This window comes from Lissotriton helveticus, chromosome 9, assembly GCF_964261635.1.
Source record: "Lissotriton helveticus chromosome 9, aLisHel1.1, whole genome shotgun sequence".
Lineage (NCBI taxonomy): Eukaryota > Metazoa > Chordata > Amphibia > Caudata > Salamandridae > Lissotriton > Lissotriton helveticus.
In genome coordinates this window covers 1,272,593,035-1,272,617,360 of record NC_136070.1, presented here as the reverse complement: position 1 = coordinate 1,272,617,360, position 24,326 = coordinate 1,272,593,035, and the positions used below count along the sequence as shown (strand labels likewise).

At 48.2% G+C, this 24,326-nt stretch overlaps 1 protein-coding gene across 3 annotated transcripts in view; it reads left to right on the top strand.

Moving 5' to 3' along the window:
* Positions 1-573: 573 nt before the first annotated feature.
* Positions 574-24,326, top strand: part of IL17RC (interleukin 17 receptor C) — a 259,633-nt gene continuing 235,880 nt past the window's right edge. For all 3 annotated transcript variants that reach the window (XM_078661840.1, XM_078661839.1, XM_078661838.1), the window contains exon 1: positions 574-1,832. In XM_078661840.1, coding sequence (XP_078517966.1) covers positions 1,728-1,832 — 105 coding nt within the window. In that variant the 5' untranslated portion in view covers positions 574-1,727. The remainder of the gene's footprint in view (positions 1,833-24,326) is intronic.

Here is a 24,326-nt window from a genome sequence, read left to right as displayed (position 1 = left end):
TGCGCCCACATCTGGCTGGGGGGGGGGTGTGTGCATCAGACCATCAGGAGCTGAAGATCACACTGAGAGTGGGAGCGGGGCTGGGAGTGAAGTGCGCCCACATCTGGCTGGGGGGGGGGGTGCATCAGACCAGCAGGAGCTGAAGATCACACTGAGAGTGGGAGCGGGGCTGGGAGTGAAGTGCGCCCACATCTGGCTGGGGGGGGTGTGTGTGCATCAGACCATCAGGAGCTGAAGATCACACTGAGAGTGGGAGCGGGGCTGGGAGTGAAGTGCGCCCACATCTGGCTCAGGGGGTGCATCAGACCAGCAGGAGCTGAAGATCACACTGAGAGTGGGAGCGGGGCTGGGAGTGAAGTGCGCCCACATCTGGCTGGGGGGGGGGGGTGTGCATCAGACCATCAGGAGCTGAAGGTTACACAGGAGAGAGGGATCGGAGCTGGGAGTGAAGTGCGCCCACATCTGGCTCAGGGGGTGTGCCCTGACTAGCAGGAGCTGAAGCTCACACGGAGAGTGGCAGCGGCGCTGGGAATGAATGAACTTCGATCGCATCTGGCTCCGTCCTTCAGTCCCTGGGCGGTGCAGCCTTTCCCGGAGGTGAGGCTCGGCCCGCCCCGGGGCGGTGCATCCACCCCCGGGGTCCGAAGTCTGGACGGAGCAGAAACCGGAAGCAGCTGCATCCAGCGGTGGCGCCCCACGGACGCCGGACTCTGAGCCGCAGGAGCTGGGAAGGGGGACTCACTTCTCTCGGACGGGAAAGGGTCCTTGTGTTTTTTAAGAAAAGGAGGAGGAGACGGACCCAGTGCCCTCAGTGGCCCCCGAAGCCCTGGGCCCCTAATGAGGAGGGGTGAAGCCTGTACTCCTGTGGACATTTCACGAACCCTTAAAGGACCCGGCTGCGGGAGCGGGGCGCCCTTCACCCTCGACCTCCAGGTGTCTCTGTGGTGCCTGCAGGGTGCACCTGAGGCTGTCTGTTCATGTCTTCAACCTCCGACGGATGAAATGCTGAGCCAGCCCCAAGAACCCTGAAACCACCTTGGACCTGCGGGTGCGCACTGAGCTCCACAGCAGGCGCATTGACCCACTGAAGTGGACTGAACATCCCGACAATCTTTGGAAATCTCTTCAAGGCTGGACTTGCCGGTAACCCACTGGGGCATCGGACCTGGCACCTTGTTGTTGAGAACCTCGGCCCGCCCCCGGTTGGCACCGCCACCCTGGCAGCTCCTGCCCGGCCGCATTCCTGGGGCGGCACACCCGTGTCACCAAGAGGAGGCGGGGTGTAACCTAGGAGACTGATAACTCATTAATGCCCCCAGCTGCACTCTCAGGGGTGTGTGATGCCGCCGTCCCGCTGGTGAAAGCCCACCTGCCAGTCACCAGGCGCTGTGCTCTGCAGACCCTCGAGAGTGAACTCAATCAAGGCGCTACATTCGGCTCATTGCCTGCAGTGCCCGCATAAAAGCAGGGTCTACATTCAGTAGATCCTGCACACCCAGGGAGCGAGGCGCCGCATTCCGTGAATATGACCTCAAGGCGCTACACTTTGTTCAACGCGTGCAGCGCGCTCCCATAAAAATGGACTACCTCGTGGCTCTAGTTTGCAGAAAACCCGCCTGTGGAAGTACGGTCTGATGCTAGCACACAGGGAATTCACCCAGCCAAGCGCCGAAGATAGCCGGATTTGAACCGAAAGAACGAGGCGCTATAACCGCAGCGGTCCAATAATGCAGACGACGCTATTAATCCAGACCCTTCTGACTCTCCTGCTCGTCGAGGGCTCCTGCACCTTGGAGATGTTAGAAAGCGACAGCGTCGTCCGCTGCACCCAGGTACGTAACCAAACCTTGCACCCTATTCCGATCTAGCGCATAGACGAGGGCGTTACAGCTTCTCTTTATGGGTACAATATGGCCAATGGCAGAAAGATTTCGAGGTGTGCACCCACGTGGCACCTGCTGTGTGCCCAGATGTCATTGTGTACATGCGCCCTCCACAGAATGAGTAACTGGGTTCCCTAAGGGGTGGGCGGAATTTGCGTAGTCGCGCTACGCAAGGCTCCGCAAAACGTGAAAAAATCTCTGCGAGCGCGCAAAAGTTTAGCGAACACGCGGAATTCCTTGTTCCTCCCGCTCCCAATGCTTTTTCCTGTTGGCGAACGCCGTTTGAGTTCTCAGGGGAAAATATCTTGCGAACACGCATTTTGAAAGCGCAAACAAGCAAAAAATTCTGCGAAGCCGCGGATCGCAGAATTTTTGGCAATTCCACATTCTCCGCGGAATGCAAAATTACCCAAATATCACAAATTCCGCGAGCGGAACAGAATTACTGCCAGACGAAACTCCCAGAGGGAAGCGGAATCCTTACTCGAGGGAACCTGCTCACAGAGGCTGCGTGGCGGGGGCCCGGGGCACGAGGGGGGGGATAGATGCCCAAGGGTCGGTACCCACCTGCAGGAGATGGGGAACACCCACTGGGGGTATTCCCAGTCTGGAAAGAGGCGGAGCTGTGTAAATCTGGCTTGATGATGGGAAAGGCGAGGAAACAACATCAAAGTGGGGGGGTGTAAGGCAAGTTCCTTCTCTATTCTCCCTCCCTTTCATGTTGACCCCCCCCAGTGGCCCCCATACACACTCCCCACAGCCTCATATGAGCTGTGCTCCTCTCTATTGCCACCCGGTGCTCAGATTGACCCTACCTGACTTTAGGGCCCAAAGGGAGAGGAGGAGGGCATTAGGAAGTGGTTGTGGGCGGTAACTCACACCCCACAGACATGCTCTCATGGTGTCAGGAAAGTGGGGCCGGTACCAGTGTGAAGATAACCCCCCAAGCTCTCTTCTCTTTGTCTTGAGTCCTCTAGCAGAGGGTCAGGTATTATCTGACGGTAGTGCCCCCCCCCCAACATATAGTAAAGCTATGTTAGCAGCCACTGCAACGGTTTGTTATATAAATGTAAACCTTTTCCCCTCTTCTATCCCTCCACCATCCTTCTGAATCCATATAACTGACTAACATATCCACCACTCAAATTACTTTCATATTACACTATACTAATTCAACACTAATCCTTTATGGGTTCCAGAGTAGCGTGCTACTCGCTGAAAAAGCACTTTGACGCCTCGTCTGGGATAGTAAGCGCTATATAAATGCAATTACAATACAATACAACGTCGAGAGAGTACAGCCCACTAGATGCTAAGGAGCACGGTCTGTAACTACCAGTAGAGGCCCCCAGCTGCAGGTCTCGCGACAGAGGCTGCCTTTTTAGAGGGGTAGGGAGCGGGTTCACGTTCTTATGCTAGCGGCATTATTCACCCTGTGGTCAGTCACTAATCAGAAATTGTTTGTCTTTTCTGCTCCTGCCGAATCCCACCTGAAACAAATAATTACTTCGAATTCGAAGATGGTGATAGTGGCGTAGGAAGAGGGGTGCGGTAGGGGCGGGCCGCCCGTGTGTCATCACTGAGGGGGGCGACCAAATTAGCAAAAATATGTTTTAAACACATATTTTTGTAATACACATATTTTGCCATTTTGTCAAACCGGGGGTGACAAGAAATGTTCCGCACCGGGTACCACCTGACCTTGCTACGCCACTGGGTGGTGAAATAAATCTTAGATTTTCCAAGGTTTTCCCGGCCAGATGCTGAGACAACGCAGAATGTCTGGCAGAATCTGTGGCTCCTGGTCTGTGGGGGCCCCCACCGGAGCCACCCTGGGTCCATTCCGGTGTAGACTGGCCCACGGAGGACCTGCCAGGAGCTCTCGCTGGCACGGGTGAAAAGTGAAAAGCCAGGGCAGCCTTATCACAACACCCCTGGGTACATAGTCCAAGTGGCTATTACACCACCTGCCCCGATGAGGCCAGAGTCCCCCGCAGGGACTGGTAGTTATAAGCTGCAGGCAGCTCACACATGAAGCGCGTGCCCTGTGCTGGCACCAGAGGTTGGACTGGCACACACATCTGTGCAGGACATATTTTGATTCCAGCCTCGGATTACACCAGTGGGCACCCCCCCCCACCCCCTGTCCATGGGGGCTGGGAGAGAGTCTCCCCAAAGGAAGTTTTGGAAGTGGTGGTGCCAAAGGCTGCATTTTTAGGCCCAAATCAATGGAAAATACTGCACCCACCCTCTGCCCCGGGTGTAAGAGGAAATCATGGACCTTTGCTCCTCATGAGAAGTCTGGGGCGTGTGTCCAACATCACCAAACCTGAAAGAAAACTTGGTAGAAGAAGCACTGGCAATGCCAAGAGGTCTGAATTGTGAATGAATGTACATTTTGTGCCATTGATCAGTTTAGGCACTCAGTAATTCACTGTACATCCACTCTGTCATTCATCCTTGCACATCAGTAGCGGCTAGTGGAGGGAGTGGTGCAGGGCGGTGGGGCGGGGAGGGGCAGGTTGGGGAGTAGTAAACTACTGCATACGGCCGAATGAAGATAAGTAACGAATTAAATAAATAAAACGAATTTCATTGCGCGCGCTGCAACGCCATCGTCGTTCACCCTCTGACACAACTACAATTAAACACCCACAACCTGAATAACGTGTAAAGCATACAATAAAAGAATACAAGTAGAAAAGAAAACACCCTCCTGTCTAAACAAGGGCGGGCGTATGCGTGCAATAATTAATCAAATCATAGCAGAGGTATTGTAAATAGTCTATTGTTGTTTTAAAGTTCCAGCATGTCTGCAACCTTTAGAAACAACACATTGTCCTTTGTGGAATAGAAAAACAATGATACACGATCGACAACAGCATTCCATCGTGGTCTCCCGATGGAGAGGGAGTGGCCACGTGGGACGAGGCGCACTGCAGATGAAACGAGTGGCAGCGAGAGATCTCTTAGCAGTGCCTGGAGAGAAAAAAGAAATGAAAGAGGAACTATAAAAGGAGATAATTCAAAATTAAAGTACTGGCCAAGCAGCCCTGACACTGAAGTATACTCATTTTCAGGTAGATGTGCACGTGTGATCAGAAATAGTCGCCAATCACAGGGCAAGAGAGCCAGCGACTGATGAGGGCAGAACCGTAACCCCACCCAGGATGTTGTCATGAATAAAACACAGTGTAAATGACACTTCGACAGACCAATGGCAGTGCAGCGCTGACCCGCTAGCTATATTAATATATATTTGTAGATATATATGGATGCATGTATTATTTAATGCATTTTTTATTTCAAGATCCTGGCAGATAGCTAAGAAGAGAGACTAACAATAATTCTTATAGTGCAGACCACCTCCACCTGGGGTTTGTTAGCGGCAGTAAGCAACACCAAAAACATTCCCTACAAAGGTAATCTGTGACATTTCATGTAACAAAAAAAACTACCTGTAGGCTTCAATACAGAAAAGTGAAATCCACGCTTTAAAGCATATGCTGTTCACAAAAATAAAATCCCTACTTTTAAAGAAATTCTCTTGAATCTTGGTGCATCTGAATCTACGCAACTGAGATCCGTATGTCTAGTCTTGTACATTTGTAGCTACGCAACTGAGACCTGTATCTCAATTTTTTAACTATGTATTCATACGTTCCGTTTGCTTCTAATTTAGACGGATGTATGACGTTACAACGCATACTTTTACCACGCATACCTTTACAACGCGGTATTTACAACGAATACCGTTACAACGCATAGCGCTTAGAGGTGCTGGATAGTGGTAAGTATAATTTTCTATTCCAACTCCAGTCCCCGTCGACACTAGGGAAGGTGTTGGATAGAAAATTAAACGTATTACTTACCCTAGAGCGCCCCCCAGCGCAATGCGTTGTAATGGTATGCGTGGTAATACCTGCGTTGTAATGGTAGTGCGTTGTAAAAATTTCGTTGTAAACGTTGCATACCAATTTAGACCTATGTCAAGTCTTGTACATTTGCATCCACGCAACTAAGACCTGCAATTAATTTCTTAACTATGTTTTCATATGTTCCTTTAGTTCCCTACGCACGACTCTTGTTAAGTGCTCTGATACCCGTAAGTGTCAAGTTTGCGCTATATAAAACCTTCAAAATAAAATAAATAAATCATGTCAGACCTATCGCGGTTATCATAGCTTTTCATAATAAACATATCAGACCTATGACATCAGAAGCATTTATTTCCTAGTCAGCCAATCAGGCCTGTATTTTTTTCACTGGTTCGTAATCATAACCACCTGAGAACTTTTTCTCTGAGCTTGTGTTTTCAAAAGACAACAATCGGGCGACAATCAGACATAATTAAACAATTACTTAGTGTACAAAATGACAGTTGATCAAGCAAAATACTCTCTCTCTCCTAAGAAGGCCTAACAATAGTTCTAACAGTGAAAGTTTTCTGTACCCACGGTTTGTCCGAGAGGGTAACCAGCTCCAGAACCCCTGCCTTCTAAGGTAATCTGTGAGATTTCATGCAATAAAATAGCAATCTGCGGGCTTTAATACAGAGTAATAACAATCTACCCTCAATTCATTGCCTATTGACTTTAACATATGGTTTTCACAATCAATATTTAATGCCTACTGCCTTTATCGTAGCTTTTCATGATAAACTCTCAGCACCGATGCAGTGCAGCACGGTTGGAACCAAAAAAAAGAGCTATGACGCTGCCAGGATTGACCACTTCAGCGCACTTTTCTTTTTTACGTTCAGCCGTGCCGCATAGCAGTGCACTGCTGTACAACATAGCTAAAAAAATGGACAAAATCATGAAATCTTTGCATAGGCGAGGCCTATTGGCTTTGCAAATGCTTGTTTTGGCTGATTGTGAGCCTGTTTTATGATCTGGTGGGCCGGTTTTTACTGTTGATTTCTCTGCTATTACCACAAATATTCCCTGCAACAAGCACAAAACAAAAGTATGCACACACCCACAGCGTGTAAAACATGAGTCTTTACAAGTTCAAACTGCCCTGGTTTGCAAATGTGGGCCCCTTTTTAGATCTCGCCTACGCAGCCCATGTGACGTGCTGTGAGACATATAGTTTACTATTCAGTGGGCTTACCTCCCGCCCACAGCACACCATAAGCTGTATTTGTTGTCACATTCATTTGCAAACTTTCAATTGTTTAGCTCCCGTAGGCCTCCCTTCCTTTCTTGTGTTCGTTCCTCCCTGGAGCTTGGACCAAGTACATTGCGTTCTTCCTCGTCTTTGTTCTTCCTCGTATTTTTGCAGCGCGCTATTTTTTTTATAAGCACTTTTTATTTATGTTGTTTTCACCCTGTTTGACACTTCTATTGATGCTTTAGTTACTTACACCCACAAATGTACTACTCTATGCCACTCTACTCTATGCTACTCCACTGATCACCACTCCATGCCACTTTACACCACTCTTTGCCACTCCATTCTATGCTACTCTGATCCATGCCACTCTATGCCACTCCACACAATGCTCCTCTGATCCATGCCACTCCACATAATGCCATTCTATGTCACTCTGCTCTACACCACTATACTCAGCACCGGTCTACTCTACACCACACCACTACACCTTACATCCCTCCACTCTACTTTACACCACTTTAATTCCACTTTTACACAGTGCCACTCTTAGGCACTCACTCAATGGCACTGTACTCTACGCTACTCTTCTCTACGGCACTCTGATCTGTGTCACTGTGCTCTACACAACTCTATTGTGTTCTACTGCACACTACTCTACGCCACTCTACACTATGCTACTGCACTGAACACCACTCCATGCCACTTTACACCAGTCCATGCCACTTTACACCACTCTATGCCACTCCAGTCTATGCTACTCTCATCTATGCCAATCTATGCCACTCCACACAATGCCATTCTACTCCACTGTACTCTATACCACTATACTCAGCACCACTCTACTGTACATCACACCACTACACCTTACATCCCTCCACTCTACTTTACACCACTTTAATTCCACTTTTACACAGTGCCACTCTTAGGCACTCACTCAATGGCACTGTACTCTACGCTACTCTTCTCTACGGCACTCTGATCTGTGTCACTGTGCTCTACACAACTCCATTGTATTCTACTGCACACTACTCTACGCCACTCTACACTATGTCACTTTACTCACTTTACTCTAAGCTACATTATGCCATTCAATGTTATGACACTCTAAGCTACCCCACTCCGTGCCATTCTACACCACTCCATTTCACTCAATGCCACTCTATGGCACTCAACACCACATCACACTACTCTACTCTACGCCACTCCACTCCACTCCCCTTTAAGGCACTCCACCAGTAGCCACTGCACCCCATACCACTACACTCTACGCTGCTCCACTCCACACAATGGCAATCTGCAGCACTCTGTGCCACTCTACTCTGTGCCACTGTACTCTCTGCCACTATTCTTCACTCTACAGCACTTTTCATACGCCACTTTACTGTGCGCCACTCTATGTCACTCTATTATATGCCAGTCTGTGCCATGCCAATCTACTCTATGTCACTCCATTCCACTCTATGCCACGCCACTCTATGCCACTCCACACAGTGCTACTCTACGGCACTTTAATCTACTCTACACTTCACCACTTTACTCCACTCTACGCCACTGTAATCTATGCCACTCTATTCTATGCCAGTCTATGCCATGCCAATCTACTCTATGTCACTCCATTCCACTTTATGCCAATCCACTCCATGCCACCCCCCACAGTGCTACTCTACGGTACTTTAATCTACTGTACTCCACTCTACTCCACTCTACGCAACTGTACTCTATGCCACTCTATTCTATGCCAGTCTATGCCATGCCAATCTACTCTATGTCACTCCATTCCACTCTATGCCATGCCACTCTGTGCCACTCCACACAGTGCTACTCTAGGGCACTTTAATCTACTGTACTCCACTCTACGCCACTGTACTCTATGATACTCTTCACCACTCTGTTCTGCTCCACCACACGCCACTCTATGCCACACAACGCCACTCTATGCCACTCCACACTATGCCACTCTCCTCTTCACCACTGCATCCTACTCCACTCCACGCCACTCTATGCCACACAACGCCACTCTATGCCACTCCACACTACGCCACTCTCCTCTTCACCACTGCACCCTACTCCACTCCATGCCACTCTATGCCACACAACGCCACTCTATGCAACTCCACACTACGCCACTCTCCTCTTCACCACTGCACCCTACTCCACTCCATGCCACTCTGTGCCACACAACGCCACTCTATGCCACTCCACACTACGCCACTCTCCTCTTCACCACTGCACCCTACTCCACTCCATGCCACTCTATGCCCCACCACGCCACTCTATGCCCCACCACGCCACTCTATGCAACTCCACACTACGCCACTCTCCTCTTCACCACTGCACCCTACTCCACTCCATGCCACTCTATGCCCCACCACGCCACTCTATGCCCCACCACGCCACTCTATGCAACTCCACACTACGCCACTCTCCTCTTCACCACTGCACCCTACTCCACTCCATGCCACTCTATGCCACACAACGCCACTCTATGCCACTCCACACTACGCCACTCTCCTCTTCACCACTGCACCCTACTCCACTCCATGCCACTCTATGCCCCACCACGCCACTCTATGCCCCACCACGCCACTCTATGCAACTCCACACTACGCCACTCTCCTCTTCACCACTGCACCCTACTCCACTCCATGCCACTCTATGCCACACAACGCCACTCTATGCCACTCCACACTACGCCACTCTCCTCTTCACCACTGCACCCTACTCCACTCCATGCCACTCTATGCCACACAACGCCACTCTATGCAACTCCACACTACGCCACTCTCCTCTTCACCACTGCACCCTACTCCACTCCACGCCACTCTATGCCACACAACGCCACTCTATGCCACTCCACACTACGCCACTCTCCTCTTCACCACTGCACCCTACTCCACTCCACGCCACTCTACGCAATTCTACCCCACTCCACGCCCTCCACACAATGCCACTCTATGGCTCTCTTTGTCACTGTACTCTATGCTACTCTACATCACTCTACACCACTCTTTTGTGCACCACTTTTTGCCACGCAACTCTACTTTACTCCAATCTACGCCACACTACTCTAAATCAATCTACGCTATACCTCTCCACACTACACCACTCCATTCTTCTGTGCACTACTCCACACCACTCTTCTCTACACCACTCTACTCTACGCCACTGAGCAACACTCTACTCTAGGCTATTCAACTCTACTTTACTCCAATCTACGCCACACTACTCTAAATCAATCTACGCTATACCTCTCCACACTACACCACTCCATTCTTCTGTGCACTACTCCACACCACTCTTCTCTACACCACTCTACTCTACGCCACTGAGCAACACTCTACTCTAGGCTATTCAACTCTACTTTACTCCAATCTATGACACTATACTCTATCCCACTCCACTCTACACTACTCCACTCAACACCAGTCTAACCTATGTGACTCTACTCTATGCCACTCTACTCTATTCCACTCTATGCCACTCTACTCAACGCCTTTCTACACTACATCACTCTACTCTAACCTCTCCGCTCTACTTTACACCTCTCTACTCTGTAACTTTACTCCATGCTACTCTACTCAACACTACTCCCCATGCCACTCTGCACCGCTTTACTTTACTCTATGCCATTCTTCTCACCCCACTCTAATCCACAACACTCCGCAGCACTCTACTCTACTCCACCCTACACCACTCTTCTCCACTCTATGCCACTCCACTCTAAGCCACTCCTCTCCACTTTACCCCACTCTACTCCATTCCACTACACACTGTGCACTCTACTTTACGGTGCTCTACTCTGTGCCACTCCACTCCACTCCCCTCAATGCCACTCCACTCTACGCCACTCCACTGTACATCACTCCGCTCTATCTCCTTCCACTCTAAGCCAATCCACTCTATGCCACTCCACTGTACATCACTCCACTCTATCTCCTTCCACTCTACGCCACTCCACTCTATGCCACTCCACTACATGCCACTCCAATCTCATGTACACAACTTTACTCTATGCCACTCTACGCCACTCCCTTCTACTCGAGGTCACTCTATCCTGTGCCACTCCACTCCTCTCTACGCTTCTTTACACTATTCCAATCTACGCCAATCTACATCACTCTACTCTACTCTATGCCACTCTCACCTATGCCACTCTACTCTACAATAATCCACTCTATGCCACTCCACTCTACGCCACTCCACTGTACATCACTCCGCTCTATCTCCTTCCACTCTACGCCAATCCACTCTACGCCACTCCACTGTACATCACTCCACTCTATCTCCTTCCACTCTACGCCAATCCACTCTACGCCACTCCACTGTACATCACTCCACTCTATCTCCTTCCACTCTACGCCAATCCACTCTATGCCACTCCACTACATGCCCCTCCAATCTCATGTACACCACTTTACTCTATGCCACTCTACATCACTCCCTTCTGCTCGAGGTCACTCTATCCTGTGCCACTCCACTCCTCTCTACGCCTCTTTATACTATTACAATCGACGTCAATCTACATCACTCTACTCTACTCTATGCCACTCTCACCTATGCCACTCTACTCTACAATAATCCACTCTATGCCACTCCACTCCTCTCTACGCCTCATTACACTATTCCAATCGACGTCAATCTACATCACTCTACTCTACTCTATGCCACTCTCACCTATGCCACTCTACTCTACAATACTCCACTCTATGCCACTCCACTCCTCTCTACGCCTCGTTACACTATTCCAATCGACGTCAATCTACATCACTCTACTCTACTCTATGCCACTCTCACCTATGCCACTCTACTCTACAATACTCCACTCTATGCCACTCCACTCCTCTCTACGCCTCTTTATACTATTCCAATCGACGTCAATGTACATCACTCTACTCTACTCTATGCCACTCTCACCTATGCCACTCTACTCTACAATAATCCACTCTATGCCACTCCACTCCTCTCTACGCCTCATTACACTATTCCAATCGACGTCAATCTACATCACTCTACTCTACTCTATGCCACTCTCACCTATGCCACTCTACTCTACAATACTCCACTCTATGCCACTCTACTCCTCTCTACGCCTCGTTACACTATTCCAATCGACGTCAATCTACATCACTCTACTCTACTCTATGCCACTCTCAGCTATGCCACTCTACTCTACAATAATCCACTCTATGCCACTCCACTCCTCTCTACGCCTCTTTATACTATTCCAATCGACGTCAATCTACATCACTCTACTCTACTCTATGCCACTCTCACCTATGCCACTCTACTCTACAATACTCCACTCTATGCCACTCCACTCCTCTCTACGCCTCTTTATACTATTCCAATCTACGTCAATCTACATCACTCTACTCTACTCTATGCCACTCTCACCTATGCCACTCTACTCTACAATAATCCACTCTATGCCACTCCACTCCTCTCTACGCCTCTTTATACTATTCCAATCGACGTCAATCTACATCACTCTACTCTACTCTATGCCACTCTCACCTATGCCACTCTACTCTACAATACTCCACTCTATGCCACTCCACTCCTCTCTACGCCTCTTTATACTATTCCAATCTACGTCAATCTACATCACTCTACTCTACTCTATGCCACTCTCACCTATGCCACTCTACTCTACAATAATCCACTCTATGCCACTCCACTCCTCTCTACGCCTCTTTATACTATTCCAATCTACGTCAATCTACATCACTCTACTCTACTCTATGCCACTCTCACCTATGCCACTCTACTCTACAATACTCCACTCTATGCCACTCCACTCCTCTCTACGCCTCTTTATACTATTCCAATCGACGTCAATGTACATCACTCTACTCTACTCTATGCCACTCTCACCTATGCCACTCTACTCTACAATAATCCACTCTATGCCACTCCACTCCTCTCTACGCCTCATTACACTATTCCAATCGACGTCAATCTACATCACTCTACTCTACTCTATGCCACTCTCACCTATGCCACTCTACTCTACAATACTCCACTCTATGCCACTCTACTCCTCTCTACGCCTCGTTACACTATTCCAATCGACGTCAATCTACATCACTCTACTCTACTCTATGCCACTCTCAGCTATGCCACTCTACTCTACAATAATCCACTCTATGCCACTCCACTCCTCTCTACGCCTCTTTATACTATTCCAATCGACGTCAATCTACATCACTCTACTCTACTCTATGCCACTCTCACCTATGCCACTCTACTCTACAATACTCCACTCTATGCCACTCCACTCCTCTCTACGCCTCTTTATACTATTCCAATCTACGTCAATCTACATCACTCTACTCTACTCTATGCCACTCTCACCTATGCCACTCTACTCTACAATAATCCACTCTATGCCACTCCACTCCTCTCTACGCCTCTTTATACTATTCCAATCGACGTCAATCTACATCACTCTACTCTACTCTATGCCACTCTCACCTATGCCACTCTACTCTACAATACTCCACTCTATGCCACTCCACTCCTCTCTACGCCTCTTTATACTATTCCAATCTACGTCAATCTACATCACTCTACTCTACTCTATGCCACTCTCACCTAAGCCACTCTACTCTACAATAATCCACTCTATGCCACTCCACTCCTCTCTACGCCTCTTTACACTATTCCAATCTACGTCAATCTACATCACTCTACTCTACTCTATGCCACTCTCACCTATGCCACTCTACTCTACAATACTCCACTCTATGCCACTCCACTCCTCTCTACGCCTCTTTATACTATTCCAATCTACGTCAATCTACATCACTCTACTCTACTCTATGCCACTCTCACCTATGCCACTCTACTCTACAATAATCCACTCTATGCCACTCCACCCCTCTCTACGCCTCTTTACACTATTCCAATCTACGTCAATCTACATCACTCTACTCTACTCTATGCCACTCTCACCTATGCCACTCTACTCTACAATAATCCACTCTATGCCACTCCACTCCTCTCTACGCCTCATTACACTATTCCAATCGACGTCAATCTACATCACTCTACTCTATGCCACTCTCAGCTATGCCACTCTACTCTACAATACTCCACTCTATGCCACTCCACTCCTCTCTACGCCTCTTTACACTATTCCAATCTACGCCAATCTACATCACTCTACTTTACTCTATGCCACTCTCACCTATGCCACTCTACTCTACAATAATCCACTCTATGCCACTCCACTCCTCTCTACGCCTCTTTATACTATTCCAATCGAGGTCAATCTACATCACTCTACTCTACTCTATGCCACTCTCAGCTATGCCACTCTACTCTACAATAATCCACTCTATGCCACTCCACTCCTCTCTACGCCTCTTTATACTATTCCAATCGAGGTCAATCTACATCACTCTACTCTACTCTATGCCACTCTCACCTATGCCACTCTACTCTACAATAATCCATTCTATGCCACTCCACTCCTCTGTACACCATTCCTCTCCACTCCACTGTGCAACCTTCCACTCCACTCTACTCCACTCCCCAATTGTACTCCCCTGTCCTCCATGTCAGTCAACTTTACACCACTCTACCTTATGCCATGTCACTAATGTCTAGCCATGTTGAACAGCAGCCACAATGCTATACAACATGGCTAAAAGACATTGACAAAGCTAATAGCTCTTAAAGAGACAAGAAGGATTGTCTTTGCTAATGCTTGTTTAGTTGTCTGATCCGCTAGTGGGGGTGACTTTTCATTTGATGCCCAGGCCTATTTTCTGTCCGCTTCGGCTCTGGCTGCTGTTAATACTTAAAAGTATTTTGGCTCTGGTCTGTTTGATGCCTGATGTTTTGTTTTCAGTTCCTATTGTGTTAGTGGCGACTTTGCTGCCAAAAACTACACCATAACCTGTTGGGCCAGGGATCAGTTCTCTCTGAGCACCTCTGAACAGAATGTTTGTTTATACTAATTTATTTCCAGTTTCCTATCCATTGTCTAGGCACTACTCGTGCAGGTTATCATTTAGATAATTATCTTAATTAGGGATGGGCGTGGCTGTCGTAATTCTCTGTAGCATAATGACCACAAAATTACTCAGAATGAAGTGAGAATCGTAATCCAGAATTTGGTGCCTTTTTTTCTTAGTGCAAAATGAAGCATTGGGTCCAAAATCGGTTCTGTTGTTCCTTTTGATGAAATGTTGTCTTTTTACCTAAATGTGAAGCCTTACTGTTCATGTCAGTCACTCTAGAGGTGAAACATTACCAGACTTGCCAAGAAACCTTCCTCCCTTTCTCCGTCTGTGATCCGAGCTGCCATCAGACTCATGTGTTCACTCTGGGGGCTACTCACAAATGAATGAATCAAACAGGCAAACATTTATATAGCACGGCAAGTCACCCGTGAGTATCTCAGGGCGCGGAAGGGGCTGCCTGCTGTGAGGTGGATTGTTCATTCGAACATCCAGGTCTTGAGTTTTTTTCTGAATTGCGGGATCAGTAGGTGGTCCTGAGGTGCAGGGGGAGGTTGTTCCATGTCTTGGCCACCAGGTGTGAGAAATAACATCCTCTGCTGTTGGTTCGGTGGATTCGGGGGATAACTGCGAGGAAGAGAGAAGCAGATCATAGGTGTCTGGTAGGTTCATGAAGGTCAGACGTTTGTTGATGTACGCTGGTCCTTCGTTGTGTAGGGCTTTGTATGCGTGGGTCAGCATCTTGAAAAATGAATGGGTTTCTGCTAACCCTGGGCGGAGTTCACAGAGTTACACTACGCGGAACTCTGCGAAGTGGCAAAAAAACTCTGTTGCACTACGTGGAGCTCCGCAAGTGGCGGAGTTCCATAGAAAAATGCCATTCGAGGTGATTACACAGGTTCGGATGCTTTTCCACACTGTGCAATCATTGCGAACGGCACCTTGCACAGCGCAAGCGGTCCCTTCTTTCCTTTTCTGCCGCTCAAGTAGATTTTTACTCAAGTGGCAGCTTTATCAATGCGAACGGGCAGTTTCTCAACGTGAGCTGTCGCGAGCATACGCGATCACTCGCAATGAGAAACCTGACCCCCCTGCGTTGAAAAATCTCGCCTGGAGGTTTATTTTCCAAACTCACGCTCGCCAACTTGATGTTGATGATCGCGAACAAGGAAAAATCTTGCCGGGAGGTGGATTTTCCTCGCTCGCGCGCGCCAACATGACGTTGGTGAACGCGAGCGAGGAAAAAAACTCCACTCCGTGAAGCAGAGTTTTTCGGAACTCTGCGAGCTCCACGTAAGGCGGAGTGTGGAAAACTCCGCGAGTGGAGCGGAGTTCACCGGCCGGAGTGAGTGTATGCTTGAATGCCTTTAGACTGAGGTGCAGCACAGAAACTGCCACACTAAAGGTTCTGGGTACCACCAACCTCTCTAGAGATGTAGTTTGATATAGCTCAACATATACATGCAACCCCAGGTCTACGTTCCTCATAGTCCCGGCTACGTTCGCCAGTATCAAGCCACTTTGTTTGAAACTAGTCAGATGTGCACCTTTTATCTCAACTGTAATCCAAACGAGACTGGGTTTCTGCTTCTAGGCACTGGTGACTGTCCCTGATCCAGTTTTAATGACTAAATAAAGAATCATTCCCACGGTAGTGTCTTCTGTTCCATCCTTTAGCTTTACCTATGACTATTGACTGCCAACCTCTCAATGTGACACCACCTTCGACAGAATCTACAGGCTGTGTTCTACCAACAACCTCTTCTGTCTGGGTCAACTTCTCATTCCCAACAAGGGCAGTGGTGTGGCAAGAACGACCAGTGAGGAAGGCAACACCATCAAGGTGAAAACCATCCTTCACCCAACAGATCACGTGGTTATAAACATAAATACATCCCACCGCTGCCACCCCCTTCTTATTGCGTGGCATTGACTAGTCTAAGAAGCTCACCCATAACTTTCAAATTTGCTGTCTCTTTTTCAAACTTCTCTCATGGGATACAGTTCTAGTAACAAGAAACTATCTCTTTCTGGGGAATTCCAAAGCGAAACAAAATCCCATCATACCTTGAATGGTCTTCAGACCAAAAATGTAAAGACTTTGAAAAGGCCAAATAATGCTTTGTGGAAACGCACACACATGCTGCCTAATCTCCACCCTAAACCTATCTGAAAAGTTAAAAAGAATCCGGATGGGCAGAAATTAATTTTCCAGGGAAAGTTTAGCAAAGGTCACACATTTTGCAACTTCATGACGTTCGTGAGCGTCATTCAAGGGTCGCAGCTGCGACCCCTGGCTTGCGCCTTCCTACCCCTGGCACTGCTCTCGCGACCCCTGGACTCAGAGGTTGCAAAAGCAGCAGAGTCTCGAAGGAGTTGGACTCTCTGGGCCCGATTCACAGAACTAACTGAAGACAAAATCCTAAACTTACTACTTTTGGTATTCACAGAAATAGGATTTTGTCTTAAGTCTGTCTTAAGTTTGTCTTAAGACAGATTTAAGACAGACTTAAGACAGACTTAAGTTATGATTTTGTCTTAAGTCTGTCTTAAGTCTGTCTTAGGACAAACTTAAGACAAAATCCTATTTCTGTGAATACCAAAAGTAGTAAGTTTAGGATTTTGTCTTCAGTTAGTTCTGTGAATCGGGCCCGAAGAGAGCAGACAACAAACAAAAAATATTAACTCGTTTAATTTCTTTCTGGTTTCTGTAAAAACCACGAGCAGGTGCTGCAGGCTGCTGCTGAGACAGGAAAGAGTTGAAACCTGTTACTGTTTCAGTTTGTCAGCCAGCAATGCGCCTTGAAGGCCCCAAGCTTCTAAGCGCTGTGTATTTTTATCTTGCAGACTAGGAAATTGTATGTTTTCTTCACTTCTCCATACTAGACAAGGCAGGAGTAAGACGGGCGTGTATCTCCGGTACTCTTTCATTGTTTCCAGTTCTCCTGGAGCCTCGCTGTCACTGTGGGCCTGTGAGCTGTGACGCCGAAACTTTAAGAATGCATCCTTATGCAATGTGGTCGACTACATTATGTGGCAAGAAAAGGCAATTTAGACATCATAATGTGTGCACATTCTGTACTACGGGTATTACTTCATTTTGTAATTTGAATATAGGTTGAGCAATATTTTAATGTAATTGCAAATACATAGCGCTTCGTATACCTGATGAAGAGCCGAAGCACATTAGTGGATGTATAGTGTGCCACGCAGTGTGGCAGTACTGGGTTGAAACAGTGGTCAATTTCCACGTACCTTACATGGGAAGTATTTTTGTGTTCTGTGGGTGTGACCAGAGTAGGGCTTACTCTGTGGTGTAGGAAAATTCAGGGCCTCATTTATGAAAAGTGACGCATCGCTGCGAGAAAACAGCAATGCGTCACTTTTCATTGCGACACCAGTGATGCGTCATATTTACAGTGTGACGCATCAAGGCGCAAAGAGCTACAGATACGTCAGTATTTCTGACGTATCTGTAGGCGCAAAAATGGCGCATTGCTGGAGTGGGTCACAAAAGTGACGCAACTTCAGCAATGGGTCATTACACATGGGCAAGCCCCGTGTGAATGGGCCTGCATCAGTCTTACGCCTGCTGTGAGGCAGGCGTAAGATATTGACGCATTCGCTTCCTAGATGTGACGCAGTGAAATCTCATAGATTTCACTGGGTCACTTCTATGAGGCTTACTTGCATCAGAACGCCCACCTTGCATACATTATACCTGGCACGGGTATAATGTGGCGCAGGGGTTTACAAAGTGACAAGTGTCAAAGGTTACATGATGTCACTTCCGCTACCCCTGACATTTTTGCGAATCGACGTCCATGATGACGTTTCAAATGTTATAACCTTTGCAAACACTCGCCCGTGGTTAAACCTTCCCATTAGAAGTAGTTTTTGGAGACAAATTTGCTTGCAAAATAATTTTTGTAAGAACCCTCACCCCACCACTAAAACTGGTTGTGGAGAGAGAAATTGTGTGTGGCAAAATACATTTTTTGTTAAAACTTTGAAAATGGTCTCCAAAGTGTAATTCTCTTCATACAGTTAGTGGACAAAATTAATCTCCACTTTGCACACCCTTAATCAAGACTCACGTATCTCCATGCAGTAGTTATCTTAATCAGCACACCACATACTTTTGATTAGTCCCAGGATGCTTGTTTCCGGTCCAGGGAAGACATGGCTTGGCAGTTCAGCTGGACTGTTCCCATGAGGCACAGGGTCAAGGCTGATTTGCATATGGCCATGTCTGAATTGGGGTGGCATGGTGAGCAAAATAACGATGGATTAAACCCAAATCTGTGACTGGGGGTGAATGTTTTGCCATTGTGCAACATTCCGTCCATCATCTTGTGTGTTTTGCTGTTCACCCTGTGTGGGAAGGGTATGCCCGGACGTGGGTCCGTTGCTCACTAGGCCACTGGAGTCAAGCTATCCTGGCTGAAGACGGCTGATAGGCAGAAACTGGTCCTCGAAAGCTTGATTCCGGTCCAGGGAAGACATGGCTTGGCAGTTCGGGCTGGACTGTTCCCATGAGGCACAGGGTCAAGACTGATTTGCATATGGCCAGGTCTGAACTGGGGTGGCATGATGAGCAAAAGAACAATGGATTTAATCCAGATCTCTTGACTGGGGGTGAATGTATGATTCATTCAGCATTCCGTCCAGGTCCAGCATCCGGTCCAGGGAAGACCTGGCAGTTCGGTCTGGACTGTTCCCATGAGGCACAGGGTCAGACTGATTTGCATACGGCTGGTTCCAAAATGGGGTGGTGTGGAGAGCAAAAAAACAATGGATTAAACCCAGATCTGTGACTGGGGGTGAATGTATGATGCATTCAGCATTCCAGCCATCATTCAGGTTATAAATGGTCAGCAAAGTTAGTAAAGGTTCATGTATGAGCAGCATAGAAGCAGAGCATGTATGCTTCATACATGTGTTCAGAGCAGATGAATGTCAGCAGGTCATACATGGGCTGTTGCTCATGGTTCATACGTGGCTTGGAAGCTTGTGGGTTACACATTGTATGACATGGATGTCCACGGCTTATACATGGTACGACATACATAGCAATCATACTTACTTATAAGCGGTGTCAGTTATCCATACGCAGTCACTATGGCTGTCCATGTCTCACGTGGGACCAGCAGAGATGTCCTTGTGTGATACACAATCAGCAATGACGTATACTGTCTATACATCATAAGTGGCGATGATTGTCGGCAGAATATAAACAGCCATGAAGGTCCCCCAGGGTTGATGCACACTGGGAGTGGACGTGCATGAGTTAGACATTGTAACTATGGTTGTCCATGAGTTAGAAATGCTTACATTGATGTATATGTATTGTTTATACTTAAGGAGCGTGGGTGCTCATGCTCTATTAATGGTCACACCCAGGTCCGGTAGCTAATGCCTTCTCGCCAGGAGTCTGTGTTTGAGCCAATGATCAAAGGTCCATTCAGCCTTTCATCCTTACAAGGTTGATAAAATGAGTACCACCGAGTAGGGTAACAAAAAGCACCTGTTAATCAGTGCCAAGATGTCCCAGGGGATGAATGTGTGCTTTACACATGTATGATATCCTATGTCATGTTATGTCATGTAATGTTATGATATGTTATGTTATCATGGAGGGAGGTGGTTTATATAGAATTTGAATGAATGTCAACACTTTATACAGCGTGTGCTTGGACGCCTGTCACTTACCTTTGCTGGTCCCGCCCATTTCAGCTGCATGCTCAGCTCACACTCAGTATTTCCTGTCTGTGCTAACATGCCATTCACATGACCTTCACATGTCCAAGGGTCCTTCCTGTCCCCTGTCCTGTCCTCTCCCCCCATGCCCTGGCAGGGACAGTACCAGGTGCCATTCTGCAGACCATGTGACTGCAGTGCAAAGGCTGCTCACCACACATCACTCCCATATCACGCGTTGAACAGTGAGTGACGTGTCTGCAGGTGTTCGATAAGTGAACACACCTGTCCGTGAGTCAGCCACCTGCCCTACCTCTGGGTCACGAGCCTCACAGTTCAGAGTTCGGTTCCCTTCGGTAGCTGCTGCTGTTCACACTAATGTTTGTTGCCGACTTGTTGTCTGGAGACAAGTCATCAAACCTGTAGCTTCAATAATGCCTATCTATTCGATAAGTAAAGATTTACTACTTAAACAGGGACGTCACAATCCGAGCATTCATGCCAGGGCAAAGAGAGTGGAGCTGAGTGCAGGCACCTGACACTCAAATCTGTTTCCTTTTAGTGTGTTCAGCGTAGGCTTCCTGCTCCCGGTGTGCGTGCTTTGGGGCATATTATCAAGAAACGGCGCTGAAATTATCGCCGCTTTAGCGGCAAGAAACTGCAGCTAAAGCAGGCCAGTAACAGGACTTCCGCAAGGCAAGGATGGGAAAATAACAACGTTAAAACACACCACTCCTCACTAGAACAAACCCAAAGGGGCATATTATCACGAAACGGCGTTAAAGCCGCTACAGTGGCTATAATGGGCTTGATAATATGCCCTTGAGAATTCCAATAGAAGCCCAGGTTCACACCAGAACATGGGCTTCTGTGGGAATTCACAACGGCATATTATCAAGCTCATTATCGCCGCTTTAGCGGCTTTAACGCCGTTTCTTGATAATATGCCCCTTTGGGTTTGTTCTAGTCAGGAGTGGTGTGTTTTAAGGTTGTTATTTTCCCATCCTTGCCTTGCGGAAGTCCTGTTACTGGCCTGCCTCACATCACTGATTCCCTGCGATTTGCGACCACAGTTGCGGTTGCAAACAATCTATGCATACAATTCGTAGGGGACGCCCCTTTCATGCCGCCTTCTTAATGCAATTCGACATGGATCAGAAAGCCCTTTTTGTGACTCAGAAAGGCTTCGAACTATGACCAGTGCTTAATTTGTAAAGAATGAAAGGGCAGATTTACAAGAAAGTGACTCAGTGCGTTCCGCAAGCCCTTTGGCTGCGCTGCACTGAGTCACTTTCAAAGCACGGGGATGCGACATATTTACAACAATATGTCGCATCTCTGTGCTTCCCCCTGAGCTGGCGCACAAACTGCTGCCATGCACCGTCGCAGGCACCCTTGCACCATGGTGCAAGGATTCCTGTGTCCTGGGGAGATTGTTTTTATTCAGAAAGGGTTCCCTTCCTGCATAAAACAATCTGAAATGCCGTTTTCAACTTCTAGGTGTGCTGCATTAGCACACATAGATGTTGAAAAACTGCAATGTTTCAATGATTGTTTATGTGCAGGAAGGGAACCCTTCCTGTACATAAACAATCATTAGAGGTGATTAGTCACCTCAGGGCCACCAGATAACACCCCGCCCCAGCACATTCCCCAAATGCGCAAAATAATACACAGAGATAGTATTAGTTTGGGAAAAAATTGCTGCAGGTTTTATTACATACAACATATGTAATGATGGTGGGTAACATTACGGGCGATCCTGGGCAGGCTGCATTCTCGCCACCTGCCCGCCTGTTGAGCCAAACAGCACAGTGGCGAACCACCCAACTGCTGTACAAATAAAATATAATTACAGACACACCCCATGCGGGGCGTGACTAGGCAAACCCCCGGTTGCACAGGCCCACAACCGCCCGAAGGACTACTGGGGCGCCGACACGAATTCCTGCACCTCCCCTGAGGTTACAGGTTAGGCTCTGGCACCCCTATGTGCCCGCTGAAGTACATCGTTCGTTTGCACCTCTCTTCTTACGGATCGCCCAGTAATTCCGCTTAACTCCTCCTGCAACGATAAAGAACACATTAAAAACCTCCACAAATCCCCACCTCCAGGCACTCTGGGATAGAGGAAAGGGAGGGAAAAGAGTGTCCTGCTGTACGCGACGGCGTCCGGGCGGCAAAGAGGCCCTCCCAAGAGGTGCAGGGACCTAAGTACCCTGGGAGGCCCCTCCCCGCTGCCCCGGACGTGGATGTCTAACAGCCACCTCCTCCCACCAGGAAGGAGGAGACTGAACATCCGGTTCTGTTTATGGGGCGGGACAGCCCTCACTGACTAATGGCCCGCCCTCTCAATGGCCACTGCGTAGCCTCGGGCAAGCGCATAGTCACCTCAGGGCCACCAGATAACACCCCGCCCCAGCACATTCCCCAAATGCGCAAAATAATACACAGAGATAGTATTAGTTTGGGAAAAAATTGCTGCAGGTTTTATTACATACAACATATGTAATGATGGTGGGTAACATTACGGGCGATCCTGGGCAGGCTGCATTCTCGCCACCTGCCCGCCTGTTGAGCCAAACAGCACAGTGGCGAACCACCCAACTGCTGTACAAATAAAATATAATTACAGACACACCCCATGCGGGGCGTGACTAGGCAAACCCCCGGTTGCACAGGCCCACAACCGCCCGAAGGACTACTGGGGCGCCGACACGAATTCCTGCACCTCCCCTGAGGTTACAGGTTAGGCTCTGGCACCCCTATGTGCCCACTGAAGTACATCGTTCGTTTGCACCTCTCTTCTTACGGATCGCCCAGTAATTCCGCCACAGCCTGTGCGGTGGTACCCGCTGCCGCACAGGCCCCCCCACCCTTGCTACCTGAATTACCTGCAACCTTTGCTCATGAGTGCTTCCTTCAAATCCAGCAGAAAAAGGTCTAAGCCCACAGGCGTGAGGTGGACACCATCCTCCTCAAAATAACCTTTAACTTTGTCCTGAAGCATTTCATGTCTGATAAAGCCCAGACCTCTGCGCTGGGTGAACTTTTTCATGGCAGCGTTGATCCTCCTCCTAGACCTCTCTATAGCCTCGCAAGACAAAGCCCCCCGCCAAGATCTCCTGGGGACAATTTCAGACCACCAGACCTCACTACCCCGCAAGAGGCCACTGATGATCCCCAAGTCGGTCTTCATTTTTTGAAGAAGGGTTGACCTCCCCAAGTACGTAATGTCATTGCCTCCCAGGTGGATAATCAAGTGGAGGGGGGGGGGACCACCCCGAGCGAGGGCCTCCCTAAGTCGGAAGAGGAGGCTATGCCAACGCATGCCCGGGAAACCCCACCACACACAATCAATACTTGAGAAGGAGCTGGTCCACTGTCTGACCTCTGCCCAGCGTGCCAATCTGTCGACCATGGAATGCCCAATGACCCACACTCGAGAACCTGTCAAGGAAAGACGCAATATGTTCAAGGGTCTTTATTGAGGAAATCACAAGAAAACAGAGTATGCCACAAACACAGCAAACAAAACCAAAGTATACATTCTTATGCAGAAATCAAGGCCAACTGTCACAAGAACATCAAAGAATGCCAAAAACACAGCAAACAAAACAAACGTATGCATTCTTTTCAGGAATCAAGGCCTAATGTA